The 15,046-nt window shown below is 43.0% G+C and overlaps 1 protein-coding gene across 1 annotated transcript in view; it reads right to left on the bottom strand.

Annotated features, from left to right (window-relative positions):
* Positions 1 to 15,046, bottom strand: part of LOC140201485 (glycogen phosphorylase, brain form) — a 107,834-nt gene that overhangs the window by 19,769 nt on the left and 73,019 nt on the right. The window contains exons 10-12 of the mRNA XM_072265673.1: positions 14,396 to 14,542; positions 10,161 to 10,324; positions 2,283 to 2,397 (exon numbers count right to left, since the gene is read on the bottom strand). Coding sequence (XP_072121774.1) covers positions 2,283 to 2,397; positions 10,161 to 10,324; positions 14,396 to 14,542 — 426 coding nt within the window. The remainder of the gene's footprint in view (positions 1 to 2,282; positions 2,398 to 10,160; positions 10,325 to 14,395; positions 14,543 to 15,046) is intronic.

Raw genomic sequence — 15,046 nt, 5'->3', positions numbered from 1 at the left:
TGTACCTATTCAGAAGCCTCTTAAAAGACCCTATCATTTCCACCTCCACCACCATCACTGACAGCCCATTCCATGCACTCACCACTCTCTGCTTAAAAAAACTTACCCCAGACATCTCCTCTGTACCTACTTCCAAGCACCTTAAGACTGTGTTCTCTCATGTTAGCCATTTCAGCCCTGGGAAAAAGCCTCAGACTATCCACATGATCAAGGCCTCTCATCACCTTACACACCTCTATCAGGTCACTTCTCATCCTTCGTCGCTCCAAGGAGAAAAGGCCAAGTTTGCACAACCTATTCTCATAAGGCATGCTCCCCAATCCAGGCAACATCCTTGTAGATCTCCTTTGCACCTTTTCTTTGGTTTCCACATCCTTCCTATAGTGAGGTGACCAGAACTGAGCACAGTACTCCAAGTGGGGTCTGACCAGGGTCCTATATAGCTGCAACATTACCTCTCGGCTCCTAAACTCAATCCCATGATTGACGAAGGCCAATGCACTGTATGCCTTCTTAACCACAGAGTCAACCTGTGCAGCTGCTTCGAGCGTCCTATGGACTTGGACCCCAAGATCCCTCTGATCCTCCACACTGCTAGGAGTCTTATCATTAACACTATATTCTGCCATCATATTTGACCTACCGAAATAAACCACCTCATACTTATCTGAGCAACACACATCAAAGTTGCTGGTGAACGCAGCAGGCCAGGCAGCATCTCTAGGAAGAGGTACAGTCGACGTTTTGGGCCGAGACCCTTTGTCAGGACTAACTGAAGAAAGAGTTAGTAAGAGATTTGAAAGTGGGAGGGGGAGGGGGAGATCCAAAATGATAGGAGAAGACAGGAGGGGGAGGGATGGAGCCAAGAGCTGGACAGGTGATAGGCAAAAGGAATATGAGAGGATCGTAGGACAGGAGGTCCGGGGAGAAAGACGGGGGGGGGGGGAGGAACCCAGAGGATGGGCAAGGGGTATAGTCAGAGGGTCAGAGGGAGAAAAAGGAGAGTGACAGAAAGAATGTGTGTATAAAAGTAAATAACCGATGGGGTACGAGGGGGAGGTGGGGCATTAGCGGAAGTTAGAGAAGTCAATGTTCATGCCATCAGGTTGGAGGCTACCCAGACGGAATATAAGGTGTGTTCCTCCAACCTGAGTGTGGCCTCATCTTTACAGTAGAGGAGGCCGTGGATAGACATGTCAGAATGGGAATGGGATGTGGAATTAAAATGCGTGGCCACTGGGAGATCCTGCTTTCTCTGGCAAAAGCCTCCAACCTGATGGCATGAACATTGACTTCTCTAACTTCCGCTAATGCCCCACCTCCCCCTCGTACCCCATCCGTTATTTATTTTTATACACACTTTCTTTCTCTCACTCTCCTTTTTCTCTCTCTGTCCCTCTGACTATACCCCTTGCCCATCCTCTGGGTCCATCCCCCCCCTTGTCTTTCTCCCCGGACCTCCTGTCCCATGATCCTCTCATATCCCCTTTGCCAATCACTTATCCAGCTCTTGGCTCCATCCCTCCCCCTCCTGTCTTCTCCTACCATTTTGGATCTCCCCCTCCCCACCCACTTTCAAAACTCTTACTAACTCTTCCTTCGGTTAGTCCTGACGAAGGGTCTCGGCCCAAAACGTCGACTGTACCTCTTCCTAGAGATGCTGCCTGGCCTGCTGCATTCACCAGCAACTTTGATGTGTGTTGCTTGAATTTCCAGCATCTGCAGAATTCCTGTTGTTCACACTCATCTGGGTTGAACTCAGAAACTGCTGCTTTCTGGATGTTTTTGTTTCTCATACCATTCTCTGTAAACTCCAGAGACTGTTGTGCATGAAAATCCCAGGAGATCAGCAGTTTCTGAGATATTCAAACCACCCTGTCTAGCACCAACAGTCATTCCACAGTCAGAATCACTTACATCACATTTCTTCCCCATTCCGATGTTTGGTTTGAACAACAACTGAAGTACTTGATCATGTCTGCATATTTTTATGCATTGAATTGTTGCCAAATGATTTGCTGATTACCTGCATTACCTGGCTGGTGTACAGGTGTACCTAATACGGTGACCATTGTGTGTACTTGGGTCAACTACTGTGCAAGCACATCATGTTCTTTCAGGGGAATGCACTGTTGCTAAACTGAAAATCTAAAATAAAAATAGAAAATTCTGGAAATACTTAACAGGTCATGGAGGAGGGATGTTAATATTTCATGATCATGTCCTTTCATCAGCTCCCAATTGCTAAAACCTATAATGGGTATTCAGCAGAAGTCCCTCACCTCGGCAATGATGTCTGCAAGACCTGGGTTACATAACAGTAGCCAACGTCTTGGAGTGATCCCGTTCGTCTTATTCTGGAACTTTGCTGGCTCAACTTCATAGAAATCCTTAAAACTGGAAAAGAAGGAAAGAACAGACTAAAACCAGCTTTTCTGATTTTGCGCTGATAGGTAGAGGGGCAGGAAGGTAGAACAGGAATGCGCTTTGATGTAAGCAATGGATAAACATGGACCGAGAGCCCGTCAACCCAGTGAACAGTACTGAATCCCATTTACCCTTCTGATTCACTGCTACAATGACACCAGGGGGTACAGACTCACACCTCTTTACAGCAGAGCCGACGAGGAATTTCTTTAGCCAGAGAGTGGTGAATTTGTGCAATTCATTTCCAAAGTTGGCAGTGGAGGCCAAGTCATTGGGTATATTTGAAGTGTAAGTTGATAGGCTCTTGATTAATCAGGGCGTCAAAGGTTATGGGGAGAAGACAGGAGAATAAAATTGAGAGGGATAATAAACCAGCCGTGATAGAATGGTGGAGCAGATTCAATGGGCTGACTGGCCCAATTCTGCTCCTACGCCTTATGGCCAGGATGGTGACAGTAATTGGACAATAGCATTTCTACATCCACTGAAAACCTATAATCGTTTTGGTGTGGTGTTTTAAACATAAGTAAATGATTATTTCATCCACAACCAGGCATATGCAAACAATCCCCAATTTACGTAACCACATAACTTGTAAACTGCATTGTTATTTTGTATGACTGTAGAACGTGGTGTCATTCTACACGATCTGTCCAAACTGCATTACAATGGGACACACCAGAGGGTCTTACAATTTTTTTTAACTTTAAAATTTTCATATTTAACAAGCACATTGGCTTCATACAAGTAAATGTGATGATCACCTTGAACATAAAATTTTAATTTATAACCTTGGTTGTTTATCTCAAGCTGAAGGATAATACTCTTTAGCTATGGTAAAAGTTTACCAACAAGTGACACTTTAAATAAGCATACCCATTCAAACAAATATTATCTCTAAACTCAATATAATCCTAAACCACCTAATGTCAGTGTTATTCCTCCCCTCCACCTACATTCAAATGGAATTCGGTATCATTGCAAGCCTGGCCTTCTCCTATCCTTCCCTGGTCCTCTTGAACCATTGCTGCCCATGTGCTAACTGAGGAACAAGATCAGGAGGCAGATTTTTTGAAAGGTGAAAAAAATTACTGGGTTGTTGTCACAGGCGAGTTCACCTCCCTGCAGATTGATTGGCATCTCCTTTGTGCAAAAAGTTTAGATGAGGCAGAATTTGTTCAGTGTGTCCAGGAAGGATTCCTGACACAATATGTAGACAGGTCGACTAGGGGAGAGGCCACATTGGATCTCGTGCTCAGCAACGAACCTGGTCAGGTATCAGACCTTACAGTGGGCGAGTATTTTGGAGACAGTGACCATAACTCCCTACCTTAGACATAGCGTTGGACAGAGATAGGAGCAGGTATGGGTAAGTATTTAATTGGGAGGGGGAAAATTATGATGCTATTAGGCAGGTACTAGGGAGGGCAAATTGGGAACAGATGTATCCGGGGAAATGCATAACAGAAATGCAGACATTGTTTAGGGAGTACTTGCATGGAGTTCTGGATAGCTTTGCCCCATTGAGGCAAGGAAGGGATGGAAGGGTGCAGGAACCATGGTTGACAAGAGATGTGAAACATTTAGTCAAGAAGAAGAGGAAGTAAGAAGCATAATTAAAGTTCAGGATGCAAGGATCAGACAGGGCTCTAGAAAGATACAAGGTGACTCAGAAGGAGCTTAAGAATGGACTTGAGAGCGAGAAGGGGACATGAGAAGGCCTTGGCGAATAGTGATTAAGGAAAACCCCCTAGGTGTGCTACATGTACATGAAGTACAGGAGGATGACCAGAGTGAGGGCAAGACTGATCAGGGATGAACAGGTACTGTGCCTGGAGTTGGAGGAGGTAGGGAAGGTCCTTAATGAATACTTTGCTTTAGTATTCACAAGTGAGAGGGACCTTGATGATTCTGACAACAGCATTAAACAGACTGATATGCTAGTACACGTTAACGTTAAGAAAGAGGATGTTCTGTATCTTTTAGACCAAAAGATATTGGAGCAGAATTAGGCCATTTGACCCATCGCGTCTGCTCCACCATTTCATTGTGACTGGTCCATTTCTCCCCTCAGGCCCAATCTCCTGCCTTCTCCCTGAAACCCTTCATGCCCTGACCAATCAAAAATCTATCAACCTCTGCCTTAAATAAACAAAGACTTGGCCTCCACAGCTGCCTGTGGCAACAAATTCTGCAGATTCACCATTCTCTGGCTAAAGAAATTCCTCCTCATGTTTCTAAAAGGACACCCCTCTATTTTGAGGCTGTGTCCTCTGGTCTTAGACAATCCTACCATAGGAAACATCCACTCTATCAAGGTCTTTCTCCATTCGATAATTTCAATTAGGTCACCCCTCATTCTTCTAAATTCTAGTGAATTCAGGCCCAGAGCCATCAAACACTTCATATGACAGGCCTTTAAAACCTGGAATAATTTTTGTGAACCTCCTTTGAACCCTCTCCAGTTTCAGCACATCCTTTCTAAGAGGCACAAAATTGCACACAATACTCCAGGTAAGGCCTCACTAATGCTTTATAAAGTCTCAACGTTACATCCTAGCTTTTATATTCTAGTCCTCTTGAAATGAATGCTAACATTGCATTTGCCTTCCTCACCACAGACTCAGCCTGCAAATTAACCTTTAGGGAATCCTGCACAAGGACTCCCAAAGCCCTTTGCACCTCAGTTTTTTGTATTTTCCCTTACTTTAGAAAATAGTCAACGCTTTCATTTTTTCCTCCCAAAGTGAAAGAACATACACTTCCTGACACTGTATTCCATCTGCCACTTTTTTGCCCATTCTCCTATTCTGTCGAAGTCCTTCTGTAGTCTCCCTGCTTCCTCAAGACTACCTGACTCTCCATCTATCTTTGTATCATCTGCAAACTTTGCAACAAAGCCATCAATTCCATCATCCAAATCATTGACATATAACATAAAAAGAATCCATCCCAAAGCATAGTCTGATTGGGGATCGCAAACATGGTTTTGTGAGGGGCAGGTCATGTCTTATGAGACTGAATGAATTTTTTTCAGGATGTGACAAAACACATTGATGAAGGTAGAGCAATGGATGTAGTGTATATGGATTTTAGCAAAGCATTTGATGAGGTTCCCCATGGTAGGCTCATTCAGAAAATCAGGAGGCATGGGATCCAGGGGAACTTAGTTGTGTTGATTCTGAATTGGCTTGCCCATAGAGGGCAAGGAGTGATTCTGCTTGAGGGCAATGACATGTTCTAGGATGGCTACTCTTTGTGATGTTTATAAATTACTTGGATGAGGAATTAAAAGAGTGGATCTGTAAGTCTGCAGATGGACGTTGGTGACTTTGTGGATAATGCAGAGGTTGTCGAGGGTTACAACAGGACATTGACAGAATGCCAAGCTGTGATGAGAAGTGGCAGATAGAGTTTAACCCAGAAAATTGTGTAATGATTCATTTTGGAAAGTCAGATTTGAAGGAAGATTACAGGGTTAATGGCAGGATTCTTAGCAGTGTGGAAGGATAGAGAGATTTTTGGGGTCTATGTCTACAGATCCCTCAAAGTTGCCACACACGTTGATAGGGTTGTAAAGGCAGCATATAACATGTTGACCTTTATTATTCAGGAGCCACCAAGTAATGTCACAGCTCCATAAAGCCCTGGATAGACCTCACTTAGAGTATTGTGCTCAGTTCTGGTTGCCTCATTATGGCAAGGATGTGAGAGCTTTAGAGAGGGTACAGAGGATGCTGCCTGGATTAAAGAACATGTCTCATGAGGATACTTTGAGTGAGCTCAGGCTTTTCTCTCTGGAGTGAAAGAGGATGCGAGGTGACTTCATAGACTTGTACAAGATGATAAGAGGCATAGATAGAGTGGATTGCCAGAGACTTTGTCCCCATCCAAGGGGGCATAATTTTAAGGTGACCGGAGGAAAGTATAGATAGGAAATCTGAGGTAAGATTTTAACACAGAGAGTGGTGGCTACATGGAGCACACCACCAGGGTGGTGATAGAGGCAGATACATTAGGGGCATTTAACAGACTGTTAGATAGCCACATGGATGATTAAAAAAAACACAGAGGGCTATGAGGGATGGAAGGGATAGATTGATATCAGAGTAGGTTAAAAGATTGGCCTGTATTGTACTGTACTGCTGGCACAGTGAGCGGTCATTATATGGAATCTGCTGCCAGAGGAACTAGTGGAGGCAGATACAGTGACAATATTTAAACGGCAGACAGCTACATGAATAAGGAAGGTTTAGACCAGGGGTTCCCAACCATATTTTAATGCCGAGGACCAATACAAGGTGTCCATGGAGCCCAGATTGGGAACCCCTGGTTTACGGGGATATAGACAGAAAAGCCAAATGGGATGAGGTCAGCTGGGTATCTTGTTCAGCATGGATGAGTTGGGCTAAAGGATCTGCATTACTCTACAACTCTAGGACTAATAGGACACAGAAAACTATCCAAAGAATGGGATTGCTCAGTGAGGCAGCATAGATTTCTTGATGATTTGACTTCTTACATCATTAAAAAAATAGTGAAATGAACCACCAGGGTATTTTTAAACAGCCGTTACTGATCTCTCAGCAAGTCAGGTCGGCAGCATCTATGGAGAGATGAGCAGTCAACATTTCAGCCCAAAACACTTCAACAGCCAGTAGTGAAGAAGTTTTCAGCACAAAACATCAATCCTTCTTCGATAGATGTTGCTTGACCTACTGAGTTATCCAGCATTTTTTCTGCTTTGCTCTGGATTTTCAGCATCTGCAGAATCTGTGTTTATTTTACTGATATCCCTTATTTTTTTTTACCTTAAACATCATTTTTCTCAACAGCTCTTGCCAGTTTAATTTTAATATCACACAAAACAATTTAAGTGTTTATGCTTCTTTAAAATCATTCTCCAATTTGGCTAAAGTTTACAGGCAACATTATCAATTTTTACAGCTTAAAAAAAAAGACAATGCAACAAAGGACACTTATTGCAACAGCAGCAAGAAACGAATACGTCAAACACAAAAAACAGTCACCCTGCATAAACGGAAAATGTGACATTTAAAAGAGACATTCACGAGACTTTTGAACTAAAACAGTTTAAATGCTTTGCCTCAATTTACAAATGATAGCCTACTTTGAGTCAAAACAAATGAATACTTTTCCCAGGTATAAAAAGCTCAGAAAAACAGCTTCCATTATCATTAAGGACCCCCACCACCGAGGACATACCCTCTCCTCATTGTTATGATCAAGAATGAGCTGCAGAAGCCTGAAGGCACACACTCGGCAACTCAAGAACTACTGCTTCCTCTCTGCCAGGAATCCTAAATGGACATTAAACCCATGAACACGATTTCATTTTTTTTTTAAATTTCAGTTTTTTTGCACTACTTATCATAATTTAACACACATACATTTACTGTAATTCAGTTTTTAAAAAAATTATCATGTATTCCACTGTACTGCTGCTGTAAATTTAACAAATTTCATGACATATGCTGGTGATATTAAACCTGATTCTGATTCTTTACAGACATCCCACCCTGCAAAAAACTCATGTCAGGAAGGTAGCATCCCTGCCCCCCGCAACCCTATATCCCCCCTCCTCCCCCCCCCCCCACCCCCGGGTCGACCTCCAAGGGTGTATGTAATACTTTGTTTAGTGATTTTGTCTACTCTATAAACCAAGTTGGGTATACGTGACATTAAAATATGTACTTATATTATATTATCATGTTTATTCTATTACAACTTTAAGCAAGTCTACAGGGAGTTTGGCTTCATCACGTAGGACATCAATAGAGTAGCTCCTTAGCAGCTAGCCAGCTAGCTTAAATAATGTTAGCTATGCTAATGAACGAATGACACCTATTAAGCTCACCTCAACGTGTCTTTTACATTTTAACCCACCATGGGCAATAGAAAAGTCACTGTTGCAAACAGTGCAGAGAGCAACACTGTCATTATTTTTGAGGTCGACTCTAAAGCCCGCCCACAGAGAAAACTTAGGTAGATAGGTCTACTTAGCAAGAAGAGAGACCAATCAGGGTGCTCCCTCTCCCTCTCAAAAAAATCGATTTCTGGGATATTGCATATAATTTCCGGGCGTCAGGGAGCCGCTGTCAATACACGGGAGTCTCCCGGAACTTCCGGGAGAGGTGGATGTCTGTCTTTAACACACAAGGAGCTTTTCATCTCTCTGGGCCTGAGGAGCGATTTCCTCAGCCACAAGGTGGTGAATCCATGGAATTTGTTGCCATTGGGTGTAATTATGGCAAGAGATTGATAGCTTCTTGATTGATGAGGTCAAGGGGAGAATGGGGTTGAGATATATATATATATATATTAAGCAGCAGGAGGAGAGAGAGCACTGCGCGTGCACAGCCCTCCGGTGAAAAATGATATCGTATCCGTTAAATAGGGGCCGTGGACAATTCTGATTTGATGGAGACAGACGTGAAAGCACAGAGGAACATTTGGAAAGATTTCTGAAACGCTCGTTCCCTGCTGTCGCTACTGCGTGGTCGGGAATCTTTCAGAAGGAAGGCCTCAAAATTTGCCTGCTATTGGCAACCGAGATGGAGGTCGAATCGTTCGGATAGAGATGGCGCTCAGTACTCGGTGTTGGAGAGCTGATCAGAGCTCGAAGTTTTCAGATGACTCAAGAGTCAGACCGTCGTCGGGTATGGCAGGGAGAGTTTTTCTTCCTTCTCCCATCTGCGTGAGATGTGGGACATTTGAGAGACTTTGAACTTTTACTGTGCTCATGGACTTCTTCATCAAGTTATGGTATTGTTGCACTGTTGTAACTATATGTTATAATTATGTGGTTTTGTTAGTTTTTTTTCCAGTCTTGGTCTGTCCTGTGTTTTGTGATATCACACCGGAGGAAATATTGTATCATTTCTTAATGCATACATTACTAAATGACAATAAAAGAGGACTGCGTGTCTTCATAATCTAAAAAAATCAGCCAAGGTGGAATGGTGAAACAGCCTCGATGTGCCAAATAGCCTAATTCTGTTCCAACATACTGCGGTCTGATTTAAAAAAATGATTCAGATCAATACGAGTTGACATAAGGTGAGACAGTGAAACAGTAGAGAAGGAAGAGGGGAAAAAGGGCTCTGATGGTCACTCTACCCAATCAGTCCTACAAATCCTACTGACTACAGAAGCTGTTCTTCACCCTCGATCATGTTTTGAATAATCAATTGAATAAAAATAAAATCATTTTAAAATAGCCCGTGGACTGATAGCTCTAACTTTATGGGTGAGGGGAATACAAAGAGGTGGGAGAAGGGTTAAATTGTGGAGGCAGGTTTTATAGCACATACATGAAAATGTTGTGGTTGAGAAACAGTCTATTCACGTTGGCTTCCTATCAAGCCATCATTTCAATCACATTCCTCCTTTCTTTTCCCAAAACCTGTAAATTAGGTTTCCGAAGATGAGATAGATACCGGATAAGCATGAGATGTTTAAAAAAAAAAAAATGCGGTGGAGGGTAGATTTGGTCCTGAACTCAATGATGACACAATTGGCCAAAGCAACTGATCTTTTTCAGTTCTCTTACCACTCAGACATGTCTGGCCACTCTTGGCCTGTGGGCTTTGCTAGATCTCCTCACTGACTGACATTCCTTTTGTAAAATGACTGCTGCCACCACCCAACATTAATGTAATGTTTTAATCCTAGATTTACACAAGGATAGTTCTTTCTTTGCTCCCACTTACACTGTGCTCTTCACAATTTCCGAGTGAATTTGTGCAACGCCGTTAACTGCATGGGACCCAACAACGCTTAGGTGTGCCATGTTGATCCTCTTGGGATCTCCCTCCTCGATCAGCGACATGCGTTTCAGACGGTCCATGTCACCAGGATACCGAGCAGCAATGTTCTAGAAGAAGAGGGCACTTGGGTTAGCCAAACCTGTCAACAAGGCTCCATTAGTATTGTCTCACATCTGAATGGGGGAGAATACAGTAAACATTTCGGGCCAAGACCCTGGGGACATTTCAGCAGGGTCTCAGCCTGAAATGTCAACTGCACTCTTTTCCATGCCTGGCCTGTTGAGTTCCTCCAGCATTTTGTGTTTGTTGTTTTTGCTTATGGTGCTATATATGTACTTTGATAACAAATTTACTTTCAACTTTGAACTTAATGAGTTCATTTTAGTAAAACAACCACAACCCCATGTGATGTGACATGAATTTGATCAAGATAACAAATATGACTTGGTTGAACTTAGATAATTAGGAGCTATCATTCCACAGTTACAAGTCCCACTGGCTATCTAGAGGGAAGAACCATTCTTTGAGCCTAAGAAGCTTTGAACGGAAATGTTTGAAACACTACAGAGCAGCATGCAAGAGTCTCCATGTAAAAGGAATGATTTTATGTAATGTTGAATCTTAACCTCCCTGTAACAGAGATAGTATTGACTGAAACTTTGTTGTTCCAACCACTACTGATCCTGTTACTTGATACAAGCAGGCAACTCTGAAGCGAGTGTGAAATCTAATCTGGTAAAGCTCCCTGAATTGATACAATGGTTTATTCCTTCCTGTTTTAGGGAAAATCAGAGCTATTCAACCCTCAATCTCTTTCTTTAAATACAAAGAGAATAGAGAAGTAGGGCTAATGTTAACCTTTGACTTGGGTTTGATCAGTTTTGTCACAATATTTACTTGGTGATAATATCTATGGGACAAGACTTTGAATGAGATAGTGTGGTTGCCTTTGGATGAAGATATGCATCAAAGGCCAGGCAGTGTCAGTGACACCTCAAACGATAGCATGAGCAAGAACAAAATACCAGCAAAATACAAGAGAAAGAAGACTACAAGAGAAAGAAACTAAACCTTGCATTCTCCTGAATACAGAATACTAAGGGGTATTCAAACCTGGAGTTCAGGGTCCCATAATCAACTAGTCCAGGGGTCGATACCAAAAATCAAAGCCAAGGCCTGGAGACTAAAAACTGGAGACCAGTCCTGGAGTTGAAGGACTGTCCACATGTATGGATGGAGGAGGGAGGAAGAGGTTTTGTTTTGCTACATGTATTCGGTGCAACATGATGCGCATGTTATGTTGGCTCGGGAATGCGTGGTGACACTTGCGTACGGCCCCCAGCACATCCTTGGGTTGTGTCGCATGTTAATGCAAAAGCAATGCATTTCACTGTGCTTCCAGGTTCAGGTGATAAATCAATCTGAATCTGATGAGGGTGGTCTAGTCAGGCAATCTAGATGATCAAAGGGTTTCATTCTAAGTTATCAAAGAGAAAATCTTTTCTCTAGAATTAAGGAAGCAAGAGAAAATTAGAGCCAGACTTTTTAAAATGGGAAAAGTCAGAGATTCTCTTGCTTTTCTACAAATAAAAAAGCTGGGCCCTTCTCCCAAAGACAGAGCTGATCAATCAGAGGGGTAACTAAAGAGATAGTGATAAGTAAACTAGAGGGCCTGAAGGTAGATAAGTCCCCTGGTCCTGATGGGATGCGTCCCAGGGTGCTGAGGGAATTGGCAGAGGTTATAGTAGACGCGTTGGTAATCATTTATCAAAACTCTCTAAACTCTGGGCAGGTCCCAGTGGATTGGAAGACAGCAAATTTCACTTCACTTTTTTTTAAAAAAGATGTAGGCAAAAGACAGGCAACTATAGGCCAGTTAGCTTAACATCTGTGATCGGGAAAATGCTTGAAGCTGTCATTAAGGAAGAAATAGCGAAACATTTAGAAATGAGTGGTTCCATTAAACAGACACAGCATGGATTCAGAAAGGGCAGGTCCTGTTTAACAAACTTACTGGAGTTCTTTGAGGACATAATGAGTGCAGCGGATAGAGGGGAACAGGTGGATGTCGTATACTTGGATCTCCAGAAGGCGTTTGATAAGGTGCCGCACAAGAGACTTATAAATAAGATACAGATGCATGGAGTCAGAGGAAGTGTATTGGCATGAATAATGGATTGGTTAACCAATAGAAGGCAGAGAGTTGGTATAAGTGGGTGTTTCTCCGGTTGGCAGTCTGGGGTGAGTGGGGTGCGGCAGCAGTCGGTGCTGGGCCAGCAGCTGTTTACCATTTACATTGATGATTTGGAAGAGGGGACTGAGTGTAGCATAGCAAAATTTGCTGATGACACTAAACAGAGTGGAAAAGCAAATTGTACAGAGGAGGTAGAGAGTCTGCAGAGGGATATAGGTGGGTTAAGTGAGTGGGTCAAGCTCTGGCACATGGAATACAACGTTGGTAAGTGTGAGATCATCTACTTTGGAAGGGATAATAGAAGAGAAGATTATTATTTAAATGGTGAAAGGTTCCAGCAGGGACTTGGGAGTGCTTGTTCATGAATGGCAAGAAGTTGGTTTGCAGGTACCACAGGTTATTAAGGCGGCAAACGGAATGTTGGCCTTCATTGCTAGAGGGATTGAATTCAAGAGCAGGGAGGTCATGCTGCAACTATACAGGGTACTGGCGAGGCCGCACCTGGACTACTGTGTGCAGTTCTAGTCTCCATACATGAGGAAGGATATACTGGCTTTGGAGGTAGTGGAGAGGTGGTTCACCAGGTTGATTGCAGGGATGAAGGGGTTAACCTATGAGGAGAGATTGAGTTGCCTGGGACTATATTCTCTGGAATTCAGAACAATGAGAGGGGATCTTATAGAAACATACAAAATTTTGAAAGGAATAGATAAGATAGAAATAGGAAAGTTGTTTCCATTGGTAGGTAAGATTTCTTCTTTGGTTGTCCATTGAAATCCGATGATGACGTCCACTCCTTTAACAGTGAGATCTTTGAAGACTATACAGTCCTATCCTGGACCCACAAGCTCTATTGCAGGTGGGACATGTATATGTGGTAGTTGTAGTGGTGGCAACCATGGCTGGATTTCTCCTGGCTCTCTTCTGCTGTCTTTTGGTTGCTCGGTCCATCTCGAGAATACGAACTCCGTCCCTACACAGCTGTCGCCAAGTGGTACAGTCAGCAGCAACATCCTCCAGGATGTTGCTGCTGAGACTAGAACTAGGGGACATTGCCTCAAGATTCAGGGGAAAAGATTTAGCATGGAGATGAGGAGAAACTGTTTTTCTCAGAGAGTGATGAATCTGGAATTCTCTGCCCAGGGAAGCAGCTGAGTAGGGTTGCCAACTTTCTCATTCCCAAATAAGGGACAAAAGTAGCAGTCAAATACGGGACACTTGTGCTTACCCTGAGAAAGACTATCATGACCATGAAGCCTTGCATGGGCACCTGTGTGCGCATGCGTGTACATGCCAATTTTTTTTCCTACAAATTGGTATTGGCGATTCTGTTCAGTGAAACTACACTGTACATACATTATTTCTACTTTATATAGGCTGTGTATTTAGCATATTATTTCTGCTTTTACTATATGTTAGTGTTATTTTAGGTTTTATGTGTTATTTAGTATGATTTGGTAGGTTATTTTTTGGGTCTGGGAACGCTCAAAAATTTTTCCCATATAAATTAATGGTAATTGCTTCTTCACTGTACGCCATTTCGACACAAAAGGTTTCATAGGAATGCTCTACCTTAGCGGGGGAGATATGGGACAAGGGCGGTCCCATATGGGACAAACCAATTTAGCCCAATATACGGGATGTCCCAGCTAATACGGGACAGTTAGCAACCCTACAGTTGAGGTTTCTTCACTAAATATATTTAAGATACTGTTCGATAGGTTTTCACATAGTAGGGGAATTAAGAATTTTGGGGAAAAGGCAGGTAGATGGAGCTGAGTTTACAGACAGATCAGCCATGATCTTATTGAATGACGGGGCAGGCTCGATGGGCCGGATGGCCTACTCCTGCTCCTAGTTCTTATGTTCTTACGTAACCATCAGGGTTTAGTAAGCCGGAGAAGTAAAGAGGGAATGGAAAACTCAAGAGAGGCAAAAGAATTGAGAGAGAGGAACGCAGCAAAATAGCTCTAATAGTTCTTACGTCTAAGTGGCGCTGGTTGATTTCATAGATGAGCTGCAGGTGCCTTGGGAGAAGTCGCTCAAACATCTGCACTGGCCAGCGTTCCAGAGCCTCGGGCAGCACCGTGTGGTTGGTATAAGCACAAGTCCGGACTGTTATATCCCAAGCCTGGCAAGAAGAAGAATGACAGTATGAATAACGCGGGATGTAGTATGGTGGGGAAGCATGGTCAAGAGGGATGGGGCTCCTTGGTCTGCACAGATCAACTAGGATGGAGGGCTATCTGACTGATAAATAAATAAAGTCGCAGGTGAGGACAGGCAAGCTTTAAAAGCCTTCTCAACTGAAGACTGGTTTACAAACAACTACAATTCCACTTCCACTGCCAATCCAATGAAGCAGCTTCTCTGACAGTGAGCGACAACAACTCAGCCTACACAGAGCATGACAAAGCTGCTGAGCCTCAGCCATCACAAATAAAAACAGGAATGAAGGATGTGTGGATAAGGAGCACGGAATTCTTCCAGTTCAGTCACACTAAAGATTTGACTGGCTGCTTTAATTATTCCAATCACCTTAGCTGATCTGATGAAGTTGAAGCAGTAGACATAAAATGCTGGAGAAACTCAGCAGATCAGCCAGTATCTTTTATTTAGAGATACAGCACAGTAA

Source organism: Mobula birostris, chromosome 8 (assembly GCF_030028105.1).
Source record: "Mobula birostris isolate sMobBir1 chromosome 8, sMobBir1.hap1, whole genome shotgun sequence".
Lineage (NCBI taxonomy): Eukaryota > Metazoa > Chordata > Chondrichthyes > Myliobatiformes > Myliobatidae > Mobula > Mobula birostris.
This window is presented reverse-complemented; position numbering and strand designations above follow the sequence as displayed.